Source organism: Leucoraja erinacea, chromosome 18, assembly GCF_028641065.1.
Source record: "Leucoraja erinacea ecotype New England chromosome 18, Leri_hhj_1, whole genome shotgun sequence".
NCBI classification, from domain to species: Eukaryota; Metazoa; Chordata; class Chondrichthyes; order Rajiformes; family Rajidae; genus Leucoraja; species Leucoraja erinaceus.
In genome coordinates, this window is record NC_073394.1 from 33826650 (window position 1) to 33851603 (window position 24954).

Consider the following 24954-nt stretch of genomic DNA (forward strand, 5'->3'; position numbering starts at 1 on the left):
AGACGGGTGCATGGTGGAATATTGGGTTGGGGGATCACACCATTGGGGGAGCAGACCAACGGGTCTGCACTTGGTCTAGTATCTATTAAAACTCTGTGTGTGTGTGTGTCATTTTGCATGTAAAACGTATCTCCTCGAAAACCAGACGCCAAAACGTATTCTTACATATTTCAGTAGATATTTTCCTGCGAGTTTAGAAATCCAATCCTCTGTACCTTTGGTAGATTACTTTCCTGACTTTTTAATTAAAATTGTTGACCAATCTGACCTGTTTTTTTAATCTGACCGCTGCCCAGCTACCGACGTTACAATAACAGTGAAATGTTTACATCTTCTGGTAAAAAATTTACTTACGATTTCAAAAATCCAATCTTCTATAAATTTGGTTAATTATTTCCCGAGATATTTACTAACATTTTTCTCCAAACTGACATTTAAAAAAAATATTAAGGTTGCCCAGCTGCTGACCTCACAATGCCTTTGCACCTGGCCCAACTGCCTCCTGCCTCTCTCTCTCTCTTCCCATCTCTCTCTCTCTCTTCCCATCTCTCTCTCTCTTCAAAACTTTCAAAACTCTTTAGATTCTGGAGTAGTTCCAGACGATTGGCGGGTAGCAAACGTAACCCCACTTTTTAAGAAGGGAGGGAGAGAGAAAACGGGGAATTACAGACCAGTTAGCCTAACATCGGTAGTGGGGAAACTGCTAGAGTCAGTTATTAAAGATGAGATAGCAGCACATTTGGAAAGTGGTGAAATCATTGGACAAAGTCAGCATGGATTTACGAAAGGTAAATCATGTCTGACGAATCTTATAGAATTTTTCGAGGATGTAACTAGTAGCGTGGATAGGGGAGAACCAGTGGATGTGGTGTATCTGGACTTCCAGAAGGCTTTCGACAAGGTCCCACATAAGAGATTAGTATATAAACTTAAAGCACATGGCATTGGGGGTTCAGTATTGATGTGGATAGAGAACTGGCTGGCAAACAGGAAGCAAAGAGTAGGAGTAAACGGGTCCTTTTCACAATGGCAGGCAGTGACTAGTGGGGTACCGCAAGGCTCAGTACTGGGACCCCAGCTATTTACAATATATATTAATGATCTGGATGAGGGAATTGAAGGCAATATCTCCAAGTTTGCGGATGACACTAAGCTGGGGGGCAGTGTTAGGTGTGAGGAGGATGCTAGGAGACTGCAAGGTGACTTGGATAGGCTGGGTGAGTGGGCAAATGTTTGGCAGATGCAGTTTAATGTGGATAAATGTGAGGTTATCCATTTTGTTGGCAAAAACGGGAAAGCAGATTATTATCTAAACGGTGGCCGATTGGGAAAGGGGGAGATGCAGCGAGACCTGGGTGTCATGGTACACCAGTCATTGAAGGTAGGCATGCAGGTGCAGCAGGCAGTAAAGAAAGCGAATGGTATGTTGGCTTTCATAGCAAGAGGATTTGAGTATAGGAGCAGGGAGGTTCTACTGCAGTTGTACAGGGTCTTGGTGAGACCACACCTGGAGTATTGCGTGCAGTTTTGGTCTCCAAATCTGAGGAAGGACATTATTGCCATAGAGGGAGTGCAGAGAAGGTTCACCAGACTGATTCCTGGGATGTCAGGACTGTCTTATGAAGAAAGACTGGATAGACTTGGTTTATACTCTCTAGAATTTAGGAGATTGAGAGGGGATCTTATAGAAACTTACAAAATTCTTAAGGGGTTGGACAGGCTAGATGCAGGAAGATTGTTCCCGATGTTGGGGAAGTCCAGGACAAGGGGTCACAGCTTAAGGAAAAGGGGGAAATCCTTTAAAACCGAGATGAGGAGAACTTTTTTCACACAGAGAGTGGTGAATCTCTGGAACTCTCTGCCACAGAGGGTAGTTGAGGCCAGTTCATTGGCAATATTTAGGGGGGGGTTAGATGTGGCCCTTGTGGCCAAGGGGATCAGGGGTATGGAGGGAAGGCAGGTACGGGATACTGAGTTGGATGATCAGCCATGATCATATTAAATGGCGGTGCAGGCTCGAAGGGCCGAATGGCCTACTGCACCTAATTTCTATGTTTCTATGAACAACTGTCTCCCTCTCCCTCTCCCCCTCCTCTCTCCCCTCCCTCCCTCCCCCCTCCCTCTCCCCCTCCCTCCTCCCCCTCCCTCCCCTTTCTCTCTTTCTCTCTCCTCCCCTCCCCCTCTCCCCTCCATCCACCCTCCCCTCTCTCCCCCTCCTCTCCCCCTCTCCCCCTCCCCCTCCCCTCTCCCTCCTCCCCCTCCCCTCCCTCTCCCTCCTCCCCCTCCCCCTCCCCCTCTCCCCTCCCCCTCCCCCTCCCCCTCCCCCTCCCCCTCCCCCTCCCCCTCCCCCTCCCCCTCCCCCCCTCTCCTCCCCCCTCCCTCCCCCTCCCCCTCCCCCTCCCTCTCCCCCTCCCTCTCCCCTCTGGTGGAATATTGCGTTGGGGGGTTGCATTGGGGGAACGGGTGAGTGGTGGAATATTGCGTTCAAGGTATGGGTCTCAACAGATCCCACTCGGTCTAGTATATATATATATATTACTAAAACTCTAATCTTGTTTGTTTGTATGTGTGTTCCCGAAACTACGATAAAACAGTACACGATAGTGCTACAATTCTTGGCCCACCTTACTCACCATTGTTCTGGGTAATACATTAGCCATGTTTTGTTCAGACTGATGTTGTATTTTACAAGTCATTGACGGCCGTGCCTGCGCAGTTGGGGGAGGCCCGTCAGCCGCATCAAAATTGAAAAATATGCCGGTGACACGGCAGTGATACAAAATGACGCCGTCTCCCCACACATGCGGCCTAGTATCCACACGTGCGAAGTTGGGGAGAACCATTTAGAGTTCGCCATTTTGACTCCCGTCACAACGGGGATCTCTGGCGTCACAACGGGAATGGGAGAGTGGTGGAATATTGCGTTGGTGAAATGGGACCCACTGGGTCCGCAATTGGTCTAGTATGTTATAATAGTTAAATTGCAAGATACAATGGAATGATCAAGGGTTTTACCAGTTGATGAACTGAGGCAGGAAAGGATCTGACAGTTTGATGGAAATGGAAAAATTAATTAACTTGGAATTGATAATTCCTTTCAATACCGTCCCCTGCATGCATGAACATTTTTCAAATTACATACAATTCACTTTTAGTTCCTGCAAAGAGAAAAGCATGTGATCAATGTTAATTTGGGTCCATCTTGGTTATAAACCAGCTTCTGCAGTTCCTTTCTGCACCAATCTACTTGGCAAGTAATGTTCACACTACTAAATTTTCAGACATCAGCAGCATTCTTTCAACCCCAACCCCTCCCTATAAGAGTTCTGGAAATCATCATTGACTGGAAACTCAAGTGGAAATAGGTACAAAAGCATATTAGTTTTAATACTTTGTGGTGAATTAATCAGCCCTCACACCATGATAAGACCATAAGACATAGGAACCGAATTAGGCTATTCAGCCCATCCAGTCTACTCCACCATTTTATCATTGCTGATCTATATTTCCATCTCATCCCCATTCTTCTGCCTTCTCATCATTCACACCCATCCATTCACCAACCATAACTCCAACAACACTCGAGAAACTCAACAACATTCAGGTTAAAGCAACCAATTGGTTTAGCATCCATGCATAGCCATTACACCTATGATAACTAAGGTCATACTGTAAGTGACAGGAGCAGAATTAGGCCATTTGGCCCATCTAGTCTAATCCACGATTCAATCAAGGCTGATCTATCCCTCCCTCCTAACCCTATTCTCCTGCCTTATCCCCAGAACCCCTGCACCCGTACAAATCAAGAATCTGTCCATCTCTGATTTTAAAATATCTATGGTATATCCAAAATATCCATCCAACTGTTTATATTGCAGCTATTTGCTTAGGCTGCACTGACAAACCGGTACCCATCACAGCTTAGAGTAAAAAGCACTGGCACATGGCACTATTGCCTGCAGATGCCCCTTCAAGATGCGCACCATCCTTATTTGGAAACAAATCAATCTTCCTTGCTTGTCGACAAAGGTAAATCCTAGAACTCGATACCCGATATTATTAAGGCGTCCAGAAAGATAGCAGGTGTATTGTGGATAACATCACTTCAAAGGCAATTAAGCAGGAAATAGTAGATGTTGTTTGCATTGATGTCTATTCACCTGTGCATTTTGAAGATAGTAAGAGTGTGTAAGAAAGAACTGCAGATGTTGGATTAAATTGAAGGTAGACGCAAAATGCTGGAATAACCCAGTGGGTGAGGGAGCGTCTCTGGAGAGAAGGAATGGGTGAAGTTTCAGGGTCGAGACCCTTCTTCAGACACTCTGAAGAAGGGTCTCGACCTGAAACATCACCCATTCCTTCTCTCCAGAGATGCTGCCTGTCCCGCTGAGTTACTCCAGCATTTTACATCTACTAGTAAGAGTGTTCAACTCTGGTACTGTACTGTTGCATGTAATTAATGTTACCCTGCAGGCAATGTATTTTTTTTTAACAGATGTTTAAAGTGAATTTATGTGCTCATTAACATGGTGGATGCATTTTGTGCCATAACTACATCAGTTATCAGTTTGGTACAACTTTAGCAAATGTCAAGGAGCCAGTAACAAATTGATGTAATGCATGTAACATATCCAACCTAACAGATGATTCCAGAAGTGGATAAGGTTGCCTGTTTAGTTTTCTGCGAAATGTGAGCTTGATGCTGCATACGGATATTGATAGATACTTCGAAACATAGAACAATAGGAGAAGGAGGTGGCCATTTGGCTAAAATCAGTACTGTGTTCCTGCGTTTTCCCTATATCCCTTGATTCCTTCAGCCTTAAGAGTTAAATCTAACTCTCTAGAAAACATCCAGTGAATTGGCCTCCACTGCCTTCTGTGGCAGAGGATTCCACAGATTCACAACTCTCTGGGTGAAGAAGTTTTTCTTCATCTAAGTCCTAAATGGTCTACCCCTTATTCTTAACCCTGGTTCTGGACTCCCCCAACATTGTGAACATTGGCATCAGACAACTGATGGCACCAGTCTGAATCTATAAAAATTGAATTTATGACTTTGTGAAGGAGTTTTCTGTGTAGCATCCGTTTTAATTTGGAAATTGAATTTTACACTCACTGTTGTCTTGCTGAATCTAGTTAAAATGTTCCCTGTTTCTATTTTAGGTTTTGCCACGAAAAGCACATTTTCCAACATGATGGTGTGTGTTGTCTTCTGGATCAATGTAAAAAGCTGAAGGTATTTGAACATTAAATGATTGGAGAAGATGATTTGCCAATTTAACTTTTAACATGAATTTATTTCTACTGTGTTGTTCAGAATCAACAAATCCACAGCCTGCGTCATTTGGGCCAAAATTTTGATGTCACTCTTTGGTACAGCATCTTTATAAAAAAAAATGTTCTTTAATGTTTTAATTCTCTTGAAAACTTACAGTTAAAATAGAAACATAGAAAATAGGTGCAGGAGTAGGCCATTCGCCCCTTCGAGCCTGCACCGCCATTCAATATGATCATGGCTGATCATCCAACTCGGCTTTCCTTCACCCAAGTCATCTTTCTCTCAGCAGATCAAAACAAGACAATATAATTAAAGTGCCTTCATGCTAGCAGTTCCATACAATGTAATTTCATACATATATGATTTGGAAAAGAGAAGATTGCAAAACCTATTACAAGAATAGATAAGAAGATAATAAGCAGTGGATTCGATCTGCAATGAGTGCAAAGCTGGCATTGACCCAAACGTATCAGAGAAGGACTATGAGTATTGGAATGTGATTGTGGATTGATATTGGATGTGTGCACTTTGTAAGAGTAGGCATCTGTTGATATCAACTCTAGCATGACAACAACAATGTTAATTATCCAAATTGGGCCACAGTGATCCAACTAATGCAATGTACTGTGAGAGGCCTTGTATTCACCAGCAAACAGTTCTCTGCTCCAAGGCACCAAGTTTTATTCCGATCGGTGGAAGATTACAAAAGTTATGAAGGTTTAAAAAATCGTGAGATCAGCAAATTGGTCTTCTCGCTTGTCAGTCACCATGAAGGTAACTCCCCATCCGGCACCTGCTGGAGAATAAAACCCCAAGAGGCGGGGCTGAGTCCTTGAGCATGCCCAGATGCCGCCCGTACAGAAGGCGCCGCCCGTCCAGAAGGCGCCGCCCATCCAGAAGGCGCCGCCCATCCAGAAGGCGCCGCCCAAAAGCCGCCGAGAATAAAACTGAAGCAGTGTGGGCTGTGTTCCGCGGGCAGGGCGGGCTGTGTTTGCGGGCGGGGGGTGTTCCCGCGTGGGGATGTGAGTGCGATGTGCTCTGGGGACGGGAGCAGCTGAGTGAGTCCGGAGCCAGGAGTGCAGTCGGGGCCGGGAACCAGTGAGCCCACACACCCCGCCCTCCCCCACAAACCCCCTCCCCCACACCTCCCTCCCCTACACCCCCACCCCCACACACTCCCCCACACCCCCTCCCTCGCACACCCCCTCCCACCACCACACACCCCCCCCCACCCCCCACACGCCCCCCCCCCCCACCCCCCCCCCACCCCCCCCCCCGTCCCCCCACCCCCCCCTCCCACACCACCAACACATGGAATATTGCACTGGGGAATGGGTTGCGTTGGGGTACCAGGCCTGCCATGTGACTGGGACCCAACAGGTCCCACTTAGTCTAGTGACTTTTAAATATGTTGATAATTGAATTGGAATTCAAATAAACTGCATTCTTTATTGCGATGAGGAACAGGAGAATTGAAATCAGGGCAATCAGTCAGAAGAGTCAAGAAGAGGTGGAGAGTTATCTGCCCAGTACAACTTGTCTTTAAACTTCATCAAGAGGCATTAGAAAGTAGTAACCCAGTGCGCGTGTGACTGAAGAGCAATATCTTGAGACACTGCTGTACGAAGAGGTAGTGACATTGGTATCCCATATCTTGCTATCCCAGCAACTGCAGAGCCGTTAGCCAGGAATATTCTTATGAAAGTTAAGGCCACAATTATCTTAATTCTTTTCACCTCAGGATCATTCCACATAATGCAAGTAATTCCAACAATATGCTAAAGACCCATGATCAGCTTTACGATAAGTATAGAACACAAAGTGATGGATTTGATAGTTATTTTCCCTGTGCCAATTTCTTCCTCCTGAAACAGTTGTTATAGAGTTAATATTTTGTTTTTTGATGTTGCAAAGTGAATTATTTTTTATAATTGAGCTTTTGACAACTTTGTATAGATGACAGCTGCTTTGATAATTTCTCATAATAATTCTGCACAGGAGTGGGATGGTGTAATTCATTCCGTTTCCTCGGTGTGAAGGAAATTGCATTTTGGAATGTGAAGTTAAAGTGTACTTCAACTGATAATTAATCTTTGGTAACTGTTGTTCCATGCTTTGGCAGTGCTACTATATGTTTTCGAGAGCTAATGCTAACTGATTATTTCTATTTTAATAAAGCTACTACACACTTTATTGCCTACAACATTTAACAAACTACATCATTCACCCCATTCAACTAAGGCATCCTGCTTAATAGCACGGAGGGGAGAAGATGGATTTGACAATTACAGTGCTATTAACCGTAGCCCTGAGATGCATTCATTCTGTACTGGTAAGAGATGAACACATTCAAATATTTAGTTCAAAGTATTTACTTGCACTTCTAACACAATTTTCTTTTAATGCAGATGGACTACAAGAATTCAACTTTAAAAGGTCTGTTTCTCGTGTTAATTTTTCCGACTGTCAAATTTGAAAGCAGAACTAACACTATATTTACATGAATTCGAAAATGAAGGCAAAAGAAGATGGGGAGTTACAATTAATTAGACATTGGCCACTTGACATCTACAATCTAGGAATGTTTATTTTGATCTGGTTGCTGCTTAATCCACATATTCTGCAGAATGTTCTATGCCTTCTAAAGTTACCAACAAAATAAGCATTCTTATTGGGAGAAGCTCAGCTTGCTAAACTGGTGGGGTTTACATATTGGGGGTGCTAGTTTACATAGTGAGTGAAAGATTGTCTTTTCAGATTAGAGTTGAAACATGTTAATTAAATAAATGTTTAAATTAAATTAATTAATTTAATTAGAGTTTGCTGTAGAATGAAAGACACAAAATGCTGGAGTAACTCAGTGTATCAAGCAGCATCGCATCTGTGAAGACCATGGATTGGTGATAGGGGCCCTTCTTCAGACTGATTGCAAGGGGGACTGGGAAAGGAAGCCAGTAGCGAAAAGGGGCCTGACAAATCACGGTTGGCAACAGATGACCTCAGGAAAGGTGGTTCCCTGATAGCTAGATTGTGGCCAAAGGTTAGAGATAGAATCAGGTGAGCCAAAAGGGATACATGGTTGTAAATTGTGAAGGTCGATGAAGGAAGATTGGTGGAAGGAGTGGGGGGGCAGGGAGAAGCCAAAGTAAGGGCAGCCAGGGAAAGGGAGTGGATGGGAAAAGTAAATGTGGAGGGGGGTGTCACTTGGAGGTGAAAGGGTGTTTGTAGCAGTTACCTAAAATTGGAAACTTCAGTGTTCACACTATCGGGTTATAAGCTACCCAAGCGGAATAGGAGGTGCTGTTCCTCTAAATTGTGTATCGCCTCACTCTGGCAATGGGGGAGGCCCAGAACAGAAAGGACAGTATGGGACAGACACAAAATACTGGAGTAACTCGGCGGGACAAACAGCATCTCTGGATAGAAGGAATTGGTGATATTTCGGGTCGAGACCCTTCAACAGAATGAGAGTCAGGGGTGAGAGAGACACAGAAATATGGAAGGGAAAGGTATGAAAATGAGGCATCAAAGGGGACGAAGTTCAGGTATTATTGTTAGGTAGGGTAGATACAAAATGCTGAAGTAACTCAGCAGGACAAGCAGCATCTCTGGAGAGAGGAATGGGTTATGTTTCGGGTCGACCCAAAACATCGCCCATTCCTTCTAGCTAGTTAGCTGGGGGAAGGTGACTACGAAGCATACAATTAACCATAAATGTTTAAAGACTACGACGCATAAAATTTTGTATCTGTATCAGTATGGAAATGGGAATGGGAAGGGGAGTTAAAATCATTAACAACTGGGCGATCACACAGCCCTTGGCGGACCGAACGTAAGTGTTCGACAAAGCAATCAACGAGTTGACACTTCGTCCCACTGATGTGCCTGATGCCACAATGGGAATAATGGCTGCAGTAGAGGAAGTTGAAGGTGCATGTGAATCTCTGTCTCACCTGGAAGAACTGCTGTGGACCTTGGATGGTGGTAAGGGAACAGGTATAGGGATAGGTGTTGCATCTCCAACGGTACTTTCCCCTGCAGCCAAAGCTAGCACATTCAAACCCAGCGATTACAGTTTTGTAACTTTTTAAATAAATAATTTGGAATTGTCTTTCTATTTGTTCCCCTCTTCCTCCCTACCCCTTCCTCTCCCTCAATTCCCTCCTCGCCTCTCCAGGATCTTTCCCCTCCCCCAATCCCTCCTTCACCTCTCCCATCCTCTCTTTTCCCCTACCCTCAGTCACTCCCTCCCTCCCTTCCTCCCTCCCTCCCTCCATCCATAAAAAGCAGTATTTGCAGTTCCTTCCTCCACAGGTCATTCATTGTTAGCTGTGGTTTAGATCCCGTTGACTTGACGATTGGACCTGTTTGCATTGTGTGTGTGAGTTACTGAAACTCCGCACAAACTGCTCGGCCACGCTGCAAACCGACTCCCTCCCTCCCTCTGCTAACACCGGCTCAGCCGCCGCTCGGCCTGTCCCCATCCTGTCCGACCGCCTGCTGCTGCCACTAGGCCCATCCCCACCCTGCCCACCTGCCTAACTGCTTGCTCGCTGCTGCTGCTGGGCCGCGGAGGGGGATGAAGTCATTGTCCGTCACGGTGGGCACTACGAGTTTCGTTGAGCTGGTGGAGAAGATTCCCTCTGAGACGGCCGTAGTGGTGAGTTACAGCAACGGCGGCAGCAGAGGAGACAAATCCGGGGGGACGGGTAGGCGGGACTGCCATTGCCGCAGAGGGCGGGTGGGGGAGAGGGGTGAATGATGAGGGAGAGAGAGATGGGACCTGGGCATCCATTGATCCCCCCCCACCCCACGACCGCTGCCGGTGGTGGGGGAAACGAAAGACAAGTTACTATGAGGGGAGAGAGGAGTTTGTGAGTAAGGCGGGCCAAGTCTCTGCTAGTGCGGCATGAAGGGGTGTCACTATCCCAACCATGGTTTGACTGACAGGAGAAGAGACCGATCTGCGTGGCGCTGACTGAAGGAATTTGCACACGCACGGTTTTTAAGATTTTTAAACCTCGATAAATTTTACAATATACGACCGATCGGAACAAAACTGGTTGCACTCGCAGCACAGGAAAACGATGAGTAACCTGAAATACCATGCCGCTCTCCCTATAGTATTTATGCAAATAGAAAAATCCCGCAAACCGGAACAGCACAAGATCAGAGTTTTAGTTATGTATAGTGGGAGAGGGTGGTGTGAGGGAGGGTGTGCGCGGGAGGGAGGTGGGGGTATGTGGGAGAGGGAGGATGCCGGGTGTGTGTGGGGAAGGGGGGGAGGGTGTGTGTGGGGGAGGGGGGTTTGTGTGGATGAGGGGTGTGCGGGAGGGAGGGGTTGTGTGGGGGAGGGGTGTTGGAGAAGAGGGGAGGGGAGGATGAAGGAGGGGGTATTTTGGGAGTGTGGGAATGGGGCGTGTTGGGGAGGGGTGTGTGTGAGGGAGGGGGGTGTGTGGGTTCAGTGGCTTCCGGCCCCGGCTCCGACCAAACTCACCAGCTCCAGACTAATTCAGCGGCTCCCGTCCCAGGCACCTGTTGCACTCAGCGAACACGGCTCCCTGGCCGCCCACCCTCCCCCAGGCCCTCCAGGGCCCGCATTCCACGCTCCGCAGCCCGCTGCTCACTCAGCTCCTTCAGCTTTATTCTCGCCGCCAGTGATTGACAGCGGGTGCCGGAAGGAGAGTCACCGTCCCGGCAAATGGCAGAGGAATAATTTTTGAAATATTTCACCGATCGGAATAAAACGTGATACACTTGCAGCACAGGAGAATGGCAAGTAAGGTGGCAAAAAATTGTAGCGCTATCCGGTATCGTTTTTGCACAAATTTATAAACAATGCAAACTGGAAGAGGACAAGATGAGAGTTTTATAAGTATACTAGACCAAGTGGGACCCGTTGGGTCCCGTCCCCTCAACACATGGTTGCGGGGGGAGTGGGCAGCCTGAGGCGTCACACACACACTAACCACCCCCTACACATACAGACACACTGACAGCCCCCATTGATATATTAATAATTTCATTTGCTCATTTTACCCTAACCCCGCCCTATCCACTCACGCCTAGCCCTCAATTCACGTCTGCTCCTAGGCACTTCTAGAGAGCAAGAGGGAGGTGGGGGAGGGGGGTAGAGAGAGAGGGCACAGCGAGTCAGCGACAGAGGGGCAGAGACAGAGGGGTAGAGAGAGGGTGGGGGAGGGATGGGGGAGAGAGGGAGGGAGGATGGGGGGGGGGAGAGAGAGAGAGGAGAGAGAGGGGGGGAAAGAAGTGGGGGAGGCCCGGGCCATGGAGCGGGTGAGCGTTTACCAAAGGACCGCGCGTTTGGCCACCGCAGTCTTCAGTTATAATCTTTGGTCTTTAGTCGATGGCCCAACTTCATCTCCTGCTGCGTCTTTTGAATAACTGGGGTAAAGGGATGGGGGTGGTAGAGGGGTGGGGGGGAGGTAGAGATGGGGGGTGAAGCCTGGGCCATGGCGCGGGCAAGCGGGTGAGCATCTACCAAAGGACCATGAGTTGGGCCGCCGCAGCCGTCTCGACCAAAGGACCGCGAGTTGGGCCACCGCAGTCTTCAGTTATGATCTTTGGTCTTTAGTCGATGGCCCAACTTCATCTCCGGCTGCTTCTTTTGAATAACCGGGGGTGAAGGGTGGGTGACGTAACTCGCAGCGTGTGGAACAGTGTGCAGACCCATTGTGACATCATCAGCGAAAGGTAGTCGGTTTCATTTCAAAGTCTTGTCAGATTTGGGAACATTTTCATTAATAACTCGAGAAATCAAGTATAACATTTTCAGATATGGCGATTTCGGACTCCAGTGGAGAAATCTCTATCGGAATATGTAAAAATCTTACCGTTAGCACGTCGATATCGCGAGAAGATGTGATATCACACACACAGGTTATTGATTGGGGACGATCAGCCATGATCATGAGTGAATGTGTTGGTGACAATGATCATTTTAATGTGGCCAGTTTTATATCATTACACACAAATGTTACATTGAGGGTTTCACAACCAGACTCTTTGCTATTTCTAGAGGCTGGAAGAAGCTGCATTAAATCCAAAAACTAGACTTGCACAACTCTTTAGGTTTCCTTGGATTCTGGGCATTGCCACATGATTATGACCATTTTAAGATCCTTTCATAATTCTTTGGAAATTCAACCAGACATTTCCTTGAATGAGTCAGACTTATATGATACGATATTATATGATTCCAGACTCGGGCCTGCCTCAATTATCATCATGTCAATTTCCGTCTCTTTGGAGCAATGTGGATGAAAATGTGTCTACCTTGTCTCTGAAACACCCACTGTTGATTAATGCTTTTCAACTGGGACTCCACTGAAGTCTTGTTAGTTGTTTTTGCCCATTGGTCTCCTGCACTACCTCACAGATGATTCTGTTCTTCAGTACCATCCTCTTCCTTCCCAAAAAAGTACCATTAACTGATCACTAGCTGACGACTGCAGTATAATGTGGATAAATGTGGGGTTATCCATTTTGGTGGCAAAAATGGGAAAGCAGACTATTATCTAAATGGTGGCCGATTGGGAAAGGGGGAGATCCAGCGAGACCTGGGTGTCATGGTACACCAGTCATTGAAGGTAGGCATGCAGGTGCAGCAGGCAGTAAAGAAAGCGAATGGTATGTTAGCTTTCATTGCAAAAAGATTTGAGTATAGGAGCAGGGAGGTTCTACTGCAGTTGTACAGGGTCTTGGTGAGACCACACCTGGAGTATTGCGTACAGTTTTGGTCTCCAAATCTGAGGAAGGACATTATTGCCATAGAGGGAGTGCAGAGAAGGTTCACCAGACTGATTCCTGGGATGTCAGGACTGTCTTATGAAGAAAGACTGGATACACTTGGTTTATACTCTCTAGAATTTAGGAGATTGAGAGGGGATCTTATAGAAACTTACAAAATTCTTAAGGGGTTGGACAGGCTAGATGCAGGAAGATTGTTCCCGATGTTGGGGAAGTCCAGGACAAGGGGTCACAGCTTAAGGATAAGGGGAAAATCCTTTAAAACCGAGATGAGAAGAACTTTTTTCACACAGAGAGTGGTGAATCTCTGGAACTCTCTGCCACAGAGGGTAGTTGAGGCCAGTTCATTGGCTATATTTAAGAGGGAGTTAGATGTGGCCCTTGTGGCTAAGGGGATCAGTGGGTATGGAGAGAAGGCAGGTACGGGATACTGATTTGGATGATCAGCCATGATCATATTGAATGGCGGTGCAGGCTCGAAGGGCCGAATGGCCTACTCCTGCACCTAATTTCTATGTTTCTATGAACCTTCCCTACAGAGTAACTCATCTGGCCAATTATTGTAGTTTACACCATCACCCGTCTCCCTACTCTCTGCTCTCACCTTATCACCAACTCCTGGACACAGCTTTAGTTCCTGACACTACATTTTGGTGTAGTGCACAAAAGAAGAAAATTAAAAATAGCACTTCAGTAGCACGCCGTTTTTACACCGCACATTAGTTTATAAGCATTGGGTTCGAAGTGCAGTTCTATGTTAATTGAGACTGCTACTTTTCAGGAAAGTGGAGAACACCAAATGGAAGGAAAGTATCTTGGAAAATGTATTCAAGAATTCTGTCCAAGTACTGTGAAGAATCTTTTGTTTGGTTCCTGATATAGAGAAATGGGAATTGGAAATTGTGAAAATGCATTGTTTTTTCACTGCAGCATCCAGGATCAGTGCACAACACTATTTTAATGAGTGCAGAACGACAGATAGATCCCAGACTCTGTCCTTAATACTACTACCCTCTCCAGATCCTACCAACAATCCAGGAATCCCAGTTTGTTTTGCTCTTTGCTTGTAAAATGATTAAAATAGAAATACTTAGTGAAAGAATTGTCCTGTTCAGGCTCCATCCATTACTCATTTTCTTCATAGTAGCTAAATCATGGTATACATATACAGTATTATTTCTGATGTTGAATCACTTAAGCATAATTTATGTTTTTTTTACTGTGCCCTTAGACAGGGATATACAGTTTACAGAATTCTACTGTTGGGGAATTCCATTGGAGGGAACACAACTACTATCTTATTGAGAATAGGATGGAGATAAATATTGTAAACAATTGAGTAGAGGCTATGTGTATAAAATATAAAATTATTCACGCAACTGGTCATAGGGCCACAAATAATGATACAGTGGTTTTGGCAAATTAATGGCGATGGCAGTTGATAGAGGTCGCTCTTTAGTTCAGAACAGTGTACAACTCTGCCAGCCACAGTTTAAAATATTATTAAAAAAGCCAACTGTTAAAAATTAGGAGAGTGCTGAAATACCCCTCACCAAGGGCCAAGGAGTCCATTTGTGTAAACATTTCAAAACATGATTATGAAATTAATTACATTTTAACCTTTGATTTATTTTCAGATGGTTTGAAAAGCAAAGAAACTGAACAAGATGTGTTTAGTATAATTTTAAAACAGAACAAAGAACTACGTAAGAATCTTTTTGGAATAAAGTTTGAAAATAAAATAGATCTTTAAATTATATTATTATCATACTTGATGGATTGAATGTTATTAAGTAGTTTTAAGTACTTATGGTCCTCAACCTTAGGAAATTTTGGTATGAAGATAAAAAAAAAGCTAGTTATTCCGAGAAACAAAATGCTGGGGCGGTTTCCATAAGGGTAAGGTTTTATACATTTTTGTGAATTAAAAATTCTGACACATTTAATAATGTAACTAGTCAAATTGTATTGCCCTGTGAATCAGTATGAAGAAGGCATATAAAGAAAGAATTGTAAGGATTTTTTTTTTTTTTTAAGTATTTCATGAATAAACATCCTGCTTAAACAATGTCAAGTTTGTAATGGTTTATGAAAAGTAATGAGTGAATGTTAACATTTGTTTAGAGATTTTGGAAGCGGCAAATGGGACAAAATGGTTTCTGACAAAAAAAAAGCTGAAAATATGAGAACAGGTTTGATCGCTCAGTGGAAAAAGAGAGCTAATGTTTCAGGCTGAAGACCCTTCATCTCCAATCTGAAATATTAATTTGGTTTATTTTTTCACCTATGCTGCCTGAACTGCAAAAATGTTTCAAGATTTTTTTTCAGCTTCAACCACTTTTTGATTTTCATCAAGTTATTTGGAGAACTATTTTATGACACCAGATGACCTGTTTCTGTACTGGATAATTCACATGAGAATAATAAAATTAATTAAGTTAAACATTGATTATAACAAATAAACAATATATGAGCAGTATTTATTCATGGAAAACACTCCAATGATTAAGTGTTTTGCGTCTCATTTCAAACCCCTCACACCGTTCTTCTGCTACATTACTATTGGTTTGACATTGACTTTGATCCAAATGGCTAAAACTGGTTAAGGAATACAATAGAAACAGTGCAGTTTAAGAGTGCCATCATGGCCAACAGATTATTTTTGGAATCAAAATTTCAGAATGCTTCTGAACTGTTCTCTTCAGGTCCTTATTTCAGTTGCCCATGGTTTCTACTGGGATTGCACTTCATTGAGCAGTAGATAATGCAAGATCCCTAATAGTCACTAACATTAGATACAACAGTGAACAGTTTCAAATATATGTGTTGTTGGAAATGCCATGTTTCCCTCATTTTCAAAAAATGTCAACAAAGAATAAACTTGGAGACACAAGGAACTGCAGATGCCAGTGTACAAAAAAAGACACAAACTGCTGGAGTAACTCAGCAGGTCTAGACATTGAGAAAAATCTCTGGAGAACACAAATAGGCAACATTGTGGGTCCCAACCTGAAACATTCCCTATTCATGTTCTCCATAGATGCCGACTGACTCACTGAGTTACTCCAGAACTTTGTGACCATTTTAAGAATAATCATGGTATGACTACAAATCCAATTGTACTTTTTTGGTGCATGTAGACATTGTTGTATGTGTCATACGTTCTAATTTGGGTACCTCTCAAGAATTGTGAAATTGTAAAACTATATTGGTTTATAAACTATGAAGTCCACATTAAGTCAATGCAGATGCTGACAAGCAGCTGTGTAACAATCGGAAAGAGGACTTAGTCTTTACCAAAACTATTTACAATATACATCAATGATTTAGATGAAGGGATTCAAAGTCAAATTTGCAGATGACAGAAAGCTGGGTGGCAGTGTGAACTGTGAGGAGGATGCTATGTGAATGCAGGGTGACTTGGACAGGTTGGATGAATGGGAAGATGCATGGCAGATGCAGTTTAATGTGGATAAATGTGAGATTATCCATTTTGATAGCAAAAACAGGATGGCAGATTATTATCTAAATAGTGTCAAGTTGGGAAAAGGAGAGGTACAATGGTATCTGGGGGTCCTTGTTCATCAGTCAATTAAAATTAGCATGCATGTACAACAGGTAGTGGAGAAAGCAAATGGCATGTTGGCCATAACAAGAGGAGTATAGGAGCAAAGATGTCCTTCTGCAGTTGAACAGCGCCCTAGTGAGACCACACCTGGAGTATTTTGTGAAATTTTAGTCTTGAGGATGGACATTCTTGCTATTGAGGGTGTGCAGCGTAAGTTCACAAGGTTAATTCCCGAGATGATGGGACTGTCATATGCTGAGAGAATGGAGCGGCTGGGCTTGTATACTCTGGAATTTAGAAGGATGAGAGGGTCTCTTATTGAAACATATAAGATTATTAAGGGTTTCGACATGCTAGAGGCAAGAAACATGTTCCCGATGTTATGGGAGTCCAGAACCAGGGGCCACAATTTAAGAATAAGGGGTAAGCCATTTAGAACGGAGATGAGGAAACACTTTTTCACACAGAGAGTTGTCTCTGTGGAATTCTCTGCCTCAGAGGATGGTAGAGGCCGGTGCTCTGGATCCTTTCAAGAGAGAGCTGGATAGGGGCTTAAAGATAGTGGAGTCAGGGGATATGGGGAAAAGGCAGGAACGGGGTACTGATTGTTGACGATCAGCCATGGTCACATTGAATGGTGGTGCTGGCTCGAAGGGCCGAATGGCCTACTTCTGCACCTATTATTTATTGTCTATTTCACCATGGCCTCCCCATAGCTGCTAGATAGCAGCTAAATCTACTGTGAAGTGGAGAGAAAAGATTGCTTCTAGATTTACAGGGTGGGTCTTTCAAGTACTTCTCAATTATCTGAAAGCAGATCCAGGTGTAGGAACAGGAGATCACCAAAGCCATCACATGAAGATGCAGCAGTAATCTTCTTCAGAAGAAGGGTGTCGTCCTGAAACATCACCCATTCCTTCTCTCCAGAGATGCTGCCTGTCTCGCTGATTTACTCCAGCTTTTTATATCTATCTTCAATTAAAACCAGCATCTGTAGTTCCTTACACATGAAGATGCTGTTGGCTTGAGAAGTTTCTTGCAGGACACAAAATCCAAAAACAGTGAACTAATATTGCAAGAAAAGTTCATGACTTTCCAAGTTATGTCAAGGTGGCCTGAAGACCAATAAAGATATTTTTCTTTCTTTCACAGACATTTGACTAAAGATGAGATAGTCGCACAACTTCCTACAGTTTGCCTTGTGCTATCTTAACTTCATTCTTGAAGTTTTACCTTCACAACTATTTACACAGGCCAAAATGCAAAATATAGGATAATTAAAAGTTTATTCAATCTTTTTCATCTCCTCCAGATTGGTGCAGACAATGAAGAATAAGAGGGAGACCTTCGGATGTGTGTCCTCTTGAGTGTCGTGCTTTAATCTTAAGGTTGAGGAAGTGCATCCCCTTTATATACATCAGCTGTATATAGCTTTACTACAATAAGTGTTGCAAGGAGTCTTACATGTGCAACATCTCTTGCCAGGTTGGATTAGGGGCTTCCATACATCTGTATGGACATTGCATCACCACACTTAGTAGGAGGTGCATGGCAGATGGAGAAGCAGGAGAGAAGGAAAAGGACGGTGATCTGGATGAGCACAGTGATTTATTGTGGTTAACACTCCTAGCAACACCGTGAATGAGCAAATTAAGTTGGAGAGACAAATGAAATCATGAAGGACACCAGAAAAGTTATTTCAAATGTGGCACAAGGCAGTTAGTAGATAGAGCTCACTGAGTGAGCAAGTTGCTGTGCAACAATCGGAGAGGAGTCTCAGCCTTTCACAGACTTCCCATAAAAGCTAGACAGCAGCTACACCTCTCGTCGAGGGGAGAGAAAGGAGATTACTTCCAGATTTATAAGAAGAGTCTTTGAAGTACTTTTTGGTAAGTTCTGAAAGAAGATCCAGTGTGTCCAGGTGTAGGAACAGGAGACCACCAAAGTCATCACAAGAAGATGCTGGTAGGAGATGGCTCGAGGTGTTTCCTCCAAGATTCAAAATCTGTACACAATCAACCTACAGCCTGAAGAGACTTGGATACATACTACAATTGTGATATTTTCATGAACAAGCTGATAGTTTGTTCTTTGTCAGGTCTGTCAGTCCAAGAGGCAGAAGATAACAAGGGATTTGGAGGAATCCATCTTCAAGCCCCTAGAGGAGGCTGAATGGTGCATGATCTTAACTTTGGATGGACCCGTGACAAATCTGTCACATAGTACTGACTGGCTCAGGTCATTGATATCATGGCAACAGACAGAGACAAGCTAATGCTATTCTGCCTTTACACCTTTCAATGCTTGACATTAAATCAAGGGACGTTAGTTCCGATGTAATCATGGGAAATTAAAAATATTGAAGTGCACTCGTTTTTAATTAGCAGTGAAATCAGGTGATTGGTTTTGAAAATGTTGATCTAAGAAATGTCCATCTTCAATCCCTCAATCATTCTGCGGAAATGCATTCTTGCGAAGTTCAGTCGTGAGGACTGTAGAGATGCTGCTTATCTTCAGTACTTTACGATCTCTTCAATTTGGAGACAATCAGATATGATCGTTTTGACTTTTAGATGCCATTTATAAGATTGGATCAACTTGCATAATAAATATGGTGATTTTTTTTTACTACAGCTTGGATAAAAAGATTTTTAATGGTTTTTAACAGTTTTATTAATTTACAGCTTTTTTCTCTATTTGCAGTAAAGCAGACGGGAAATAAAATAATTCATTTTGGCGATGTTCTAGTTGATAAATCCAGAAATGCTATGGTCTGTAACTGGAAACCAAAAAGTTGCTTATGGCCCGCTTCCAAGGATGGGAATGTTTATGTACCATATATATTATCTAGCGATTATGGTAAGTTATTTCTATTAGTATTTGTTCCCGAAGTTATAGTTAAGCCAGCGAGTAATTATGCTATTCAGACCAACTTTAGACTTGTCTGTATGGAGTAGCTATTTGTACACAGAGTTTTAGAAGTGGGATGAGAATTATTTTTTACATATTTGCTTCAGAAAAGGGAGGTGACTATGAATTATGTTTTGTAAGATACAGGAGACTGACCAGTGTTCCTGAATGTATACTGTAGCTCAGTAAATAAGAAATTTACTGAGCTAGATTTGGGGATAATTTTATTTTGTGAAAGAGAAAATCACATTAAAATATATAACATTCTTACAGGGATTAACAGGCTGCTTGCAGGGATGATGTTCACCCTGGATGAGGAATCCATGACCAGGGGCACAGTTTTAGAATAAAGTATAAGTTGTTTAGAACAGAGATGAGGAGAAATGTATCACCTGGAGAGTAGTGAATCTTTGGAATGTTTTACCCTAGAAGGTTGTGAAGGCGTTCATTCAAACCAGAGACTGGTAGATGTCAAGATTTTAAGGGAATCAGGGACATGTGAATAGAGTAAAAAAATATCATTGCTGCAGAGTTTCTGTTCAAATCGTGATGAACGGTGGAGCAGATTTGAAGGGCCAAATGGCTGATTACTATTCCTAGTTATAATATTCTTACTCTGCAACCACCTCGTTTAGAACCCAATAATACAGTCAGGTCCAGAGGATTTTTCGATTTTTAGGATTCCTAATTTCTACAGTACATTACTGTTTTTGTACGTTAATTATGTTTCTCATTGTTTTTGACTCATGGTTCCAACGATATCTCTGATATAGTTATTATATTTTCTGCCACAAGGACTGATGCAAAATATTTGTTAATATTTCAGCCATTTCATTATACATTATAATTCCTTCTGTATCTACCTCAAAGGGAGCATATTTGATTTTTGCATCTCTCTCCCTTTTCCAAAATTGAAACTCATTTATTTTTGTATTATTGGTTAATTCCCATTTTTTAGCTTCTCCCTTTTTATCAAATGTTTTGGTAATTCGTTGCTATTTCCAAGAACTCTCCAAACATTAGACTTACTACTATAATAATATTTTTCTTTAAAGCTAATACTATCCAATTGTCATGACTGAATCGATTTTCTTGATGTGGTTATGCAAAATACAATGTATATAGGTTGGGAATTAAAATATATATTTTTAAGTAATTGCTATTGTTTATTTAGCGGCAAGCCTTTGAATCTAATTTTCTAATCTACCTTCATCAACATTTCCCACATCTACTGTTGCCTTTATTTAAGTTCAAGACTTAAGTGATTGTCTCGTTCTCGAATACAAAATAAAATGATATTGTATGATGATCGCTATTTTACAGAGGATCATATGTGAGATTGCTCATGACAAGGTGTACAAAATCAATGTTCTGGTTGACTTTGTGAGTTGTTGTTCTAAAACAGCCCCAATTACATTTCTGAACTCAGTTTGATGAATCCCATTGATATAAAAATTATAGTATCGCACTATAATTTCATTTCCATCTGCTCTTTTGTTTATAGAATATTTAACTGCAGAGTTAAATTAAGAGTACATAATTGCCCATGTATCCACATTTCTGTAATTTCTATCAGACCAAATCCATTTATGTTTCCAATAATCTTTTTTTTCACAAATGCTTCCTGTATTTAAATAATACTTATACCTTTGTACAATTTATACTTACTTGTGTATATGCATTAGTATTTTCTAAAAACTTGTTCCTTCCTATTTCACTCCGCTTATTATTGGCATTTTTCTTGGCCTAACCCAAGGCTACTAAGTCACTGCATCACAGCTTCTCTCTCCTTGTCAGACTTTATCCCACCCCACCTCTCTTCCAGCTTTCTTCCCCCTATTACAATCAGTCTGAAGAAGGGTCCCGACTCGAAATGTCACCTGCGCATGTCCTCCAGAGATGCCGCCTGACCTGCTGAGTTACTCCAGCACTTTATGTATTTTTTTGGTAAACCATCATCTGCAGTTCCTGTGTCCACAATCTCTATAGCTCCAGGTCACTAGCTTGGAGGCAAGCTTTAAACAGATTTGTCTAGCAGTTGGCATTGTAGAAATAGTCAAATTAGTGTTTTAAATGCTTAATGGTCAAAGTTAGAGATATGACTTTGATATGAGATTTATCTATCCATCAAATGGTAAAAAATTATTTTATCATGTGGCCTAATCATGAAAAAAAAAGCAACACATTAAAAAAAAAATCAAATTTAGCCTTAAGGGCCTGTCACACTAATGCGACTTTTCAGCAACTGTCTTCGACTTTCAAGCACGAGGGCACTCGCCTGAAAAACCTCGAGCTGTATCGACTGTCAGCGATGAAACCGCGAGCCAGATCGACCGACTGCACACGAACACACACATACACACTCGGACACATACAAACACAAACACATTGCAAAGGGGGCCAGGGAAAGCGGGGTGCGTTGTCTGAAATTCACAGGTGCGATGAACAGGAAGGTAAAAGACAGCTGTCCCAGTTATGGTAAGTCCTTTAGAGAGCTCAGTGAGGAAGGGAGGGGGAGGGGGGGGGAGAAGGGGAGAGAATGGGGGGAGAAGGAGTAGAGACACTTTTAAGAAGCCAGACAACTTTTAATAAAGTTTAGCAGGCATTTAACATTAACGGGCGGTTTACTTATCTTTTTTTTCTCAACGAGCCTTACCTTCGACTACTCTCGATTACCTTTGATTGCCTTTGATTACCTACGAATAACATGCTGACCTACTACGACCTACCTCGACTAAACCTACGAGTAAAAACATATTGATTTTTTCCATGGCAACATTTTTTTGCTCGACCTAGCTGATGCCTCGAGTACGTCATGACTACTCTTGAGCATGAAGGAGAGTTACAAAGACCTCCTTGGACCTTGTGTTGACCATGGTGCAAGTATGAGTCGAGGGCTAACTCTTCTAAACTTGCCAATTAGGTCACCGCAGTGGGACAGGCCCTAAACTCTCTATTGTACTACTCTTCAGTGATTGTCCCATTTTTATCTTTGCTCAGATAATAAATAAAAATGCTTCCATTTATTTAATCAGCCTGCATTTCTGAGCTATTCTTAATTGTTCTTATGAAACTAATGAGCTTCTAAACTGCTTTAGCCCCATTAGAGAAGGTGTTCTAGGACATGGAGCCATGTATAAGCTTGGCAAATTAGCCATTTTATCCTGTATTTATGCAGCAGACTCATGTTGAAAATATGTGCAGGTTGAATCAAGAGCAAGGAGTGCTTCGATGTTGATTTTAAATCAAGCAAAATTGCTTGATGGACCTAATTATTACAAATCAGATTTACTTTTCTGAGTACATTTACATATTTCTCAGTGTTTATTACATTGGGTTCCTTAATTACATATTTGTAGTTTCATAAGATTCATTTTTGTAAATTATGAAGAATATGACTAATAAATGATTATATAATAATGCATTATAATAACTGTTTATTTATGTTTTTATTGTAGATGAGTTCGACAAAATGATAATTCAAAATTCGCTGGCTGAGATCAGTTCTTTAACATGTGTGAAATATTACTACAGGCGACATAATGAACCTGCATATATTTCTGTTAAACCAAAGAAAGGGTAAGTTGAAAAATGCAGGTCTTTGTCATGACTTTGGGCCTGAGCTAACGGGAGAGGTTTGACAGGCTGAGACTTTATTCCTGGAGCGCAAGAGGATGTGGAGGTGATCTTATAGGGATTAATAAGATCATGAGAAGAGTGGTTAGGGTAAAAGCACAGAGTATTTTATTCAGAATGGAGGAATCAAGAACCAGGTGACTTATGTAGCAATGTAACAAAATTTTGAGATTTTAAAAATCAAGTCTGCAATTTATCCCATCAGATAAAGCATAAATAGAAGTTTAATTTGACACCTAATTCACTTTCATATCTCAACTATTTAAAAGGTTATGGCCATTTTCATACTCGGAAATTAGCATCTTGTTCCCTATTGATTTTCTATGGACATAACAAAAAATCTGTGATCGTGGACAGTCAAAAGCCCATAACTTTCTTAAAAATTAAGAGAACTGAATGAAATTTTCAGTTATCATAGACTGAAGCATTCTGAAACAAATCTAAAATAATCTTACTTGGATGACCTGAAATTAAAGCATATAATTAGTTAGTTACCCAATTGTAGCTAATTCCAAACTTCAATTACTAGATCTAAACATCTATCCATTTCTTAAGGAAAGATTAACATTTTTAAATAGCCTAAGTGCCCAAAGAACATTCACAAAGAATTCACAATATAACATGATTTTTAAATCTCATTTACATTAATTTATAGGCGAAATGGAAGGAATTTAGTGTTCAATTGCTGTAAATTAATGCCCATTTAAATCAGCTTTCCAGTTGAATCCTGTGAAACGCGCTGGTTTAGAACGTTCACATTGCGGTAGATTTGTGCAAATTCAGATTGATAACACCACTGCGGTGGCACATATCCACTAACAATGGTGGTGTAAAATCTGTATCTTACGATAGATTGTCGAACCTCATTTGGCACTGGTGTATCAAGAGGAATATTTGGGAAATCTACGAGGTAGATATAACACGGTGACACATGCTGGATCATGGATGTTTAATAACACAGAATGGATGTTGAATCAGGCAGTATTTAACAAAATAACTACACGATTTGGCATACCAGATTTTGATCTATTTGCATCTAGACTAAACTATCAGTTGCCCAGATTTGTGTCCTGCAAGCAGGATCCAGGAGCAAAGGCAGCGGATGCTTTCTCCCTCAACTGGGGAGGATTGTTTATGCATGCTTTCCGCAAATTTGTCTCACAAACTTGACCAAAATCAAGCAAGTCTAAGCCACAGGCATATTGGTAGTGCCAGATTGGCCTACTCAAGCCTGGTCCTCAAAAAATTTGGGAACTATAGTCCAGCCAGTTATGGCTGTACCCAAGAGCAGGGACCTCCTAGTGAACCCAGTTACAGGGAGTAACCATCCACTACACGAACGTATTAACTTGTTGGTCTGCAGATTCTGAGGAGGCTTTTTCAAGGCATAGGACTGTCCGAACAAATACAACACAGTTTGGATAACAGATGTCTTGGAGTTTCCTATCAACTCTGTACTATAACTATAAACAAAGTTATAGTGCAATCAATAGAGCCAGAGGTGCACTTTCCTCCTATCTGATGCTGCAAGCAGGGCATGGGTTGATAGGAACGCACCCCTTTACAACAAAATTCATGAAGAGAATTTACAATCTAATACCTCTAGGACCAAGGTACACGGACACATGGGATGTGAGCGTGGTACTAACCCTACTTTGACAGTGAGGACCGCCTATAACTAACCCTGAAGGTGGTATGCTGACAAAGAGTCCAGACACTGCAAGCTACGGTTGGACTACATGACCACCAATATGAACAACATAACATTTGTAATCAGGAACCTGATTTA

The 24954-nt window shown here is 42.4% G+C and overlaps 1 protein-coding gene across 1 annotated transcript in view; it reads left to right on the top strand.

The window, feature by feature from the left end:
• LOC129706008 (low choriolytic enzyme-like) overlaps positions 1 to 24954 on the top strand; it is a 101581-nt gene that overhangs the window by 20019 nt on the left and 56608 nt on the right. Inside the window, exons 3-8 of the mRNA XM_055649979.1 lie at positions 5167 to 5239; positions 7460 to 7613; positions 7690 to 7717; positions 14689 to 14757; positions 19323 to 19478; positions 22988 to 23108. Of these exons, the coding sequence (XP_055505954.1) occupies positions 7554 to 7613; positions 7690 to 7717; positions 14689 to 14757; positions 19323 to 19478; positions 22988 to 23108 (434 nt within the window). The 5' untranslated portion in view covers positions 5167 to 5239; positions 7460 to 7553. The remainder of the gene's footprint in view (positions 1 to 5166; positions 5240 to 7459; positions 7614 to 7689; positions 7718 to 14688; positions 14758 to 19322; positions 19479 to 22987; positions 23109 to 24954) is intronic.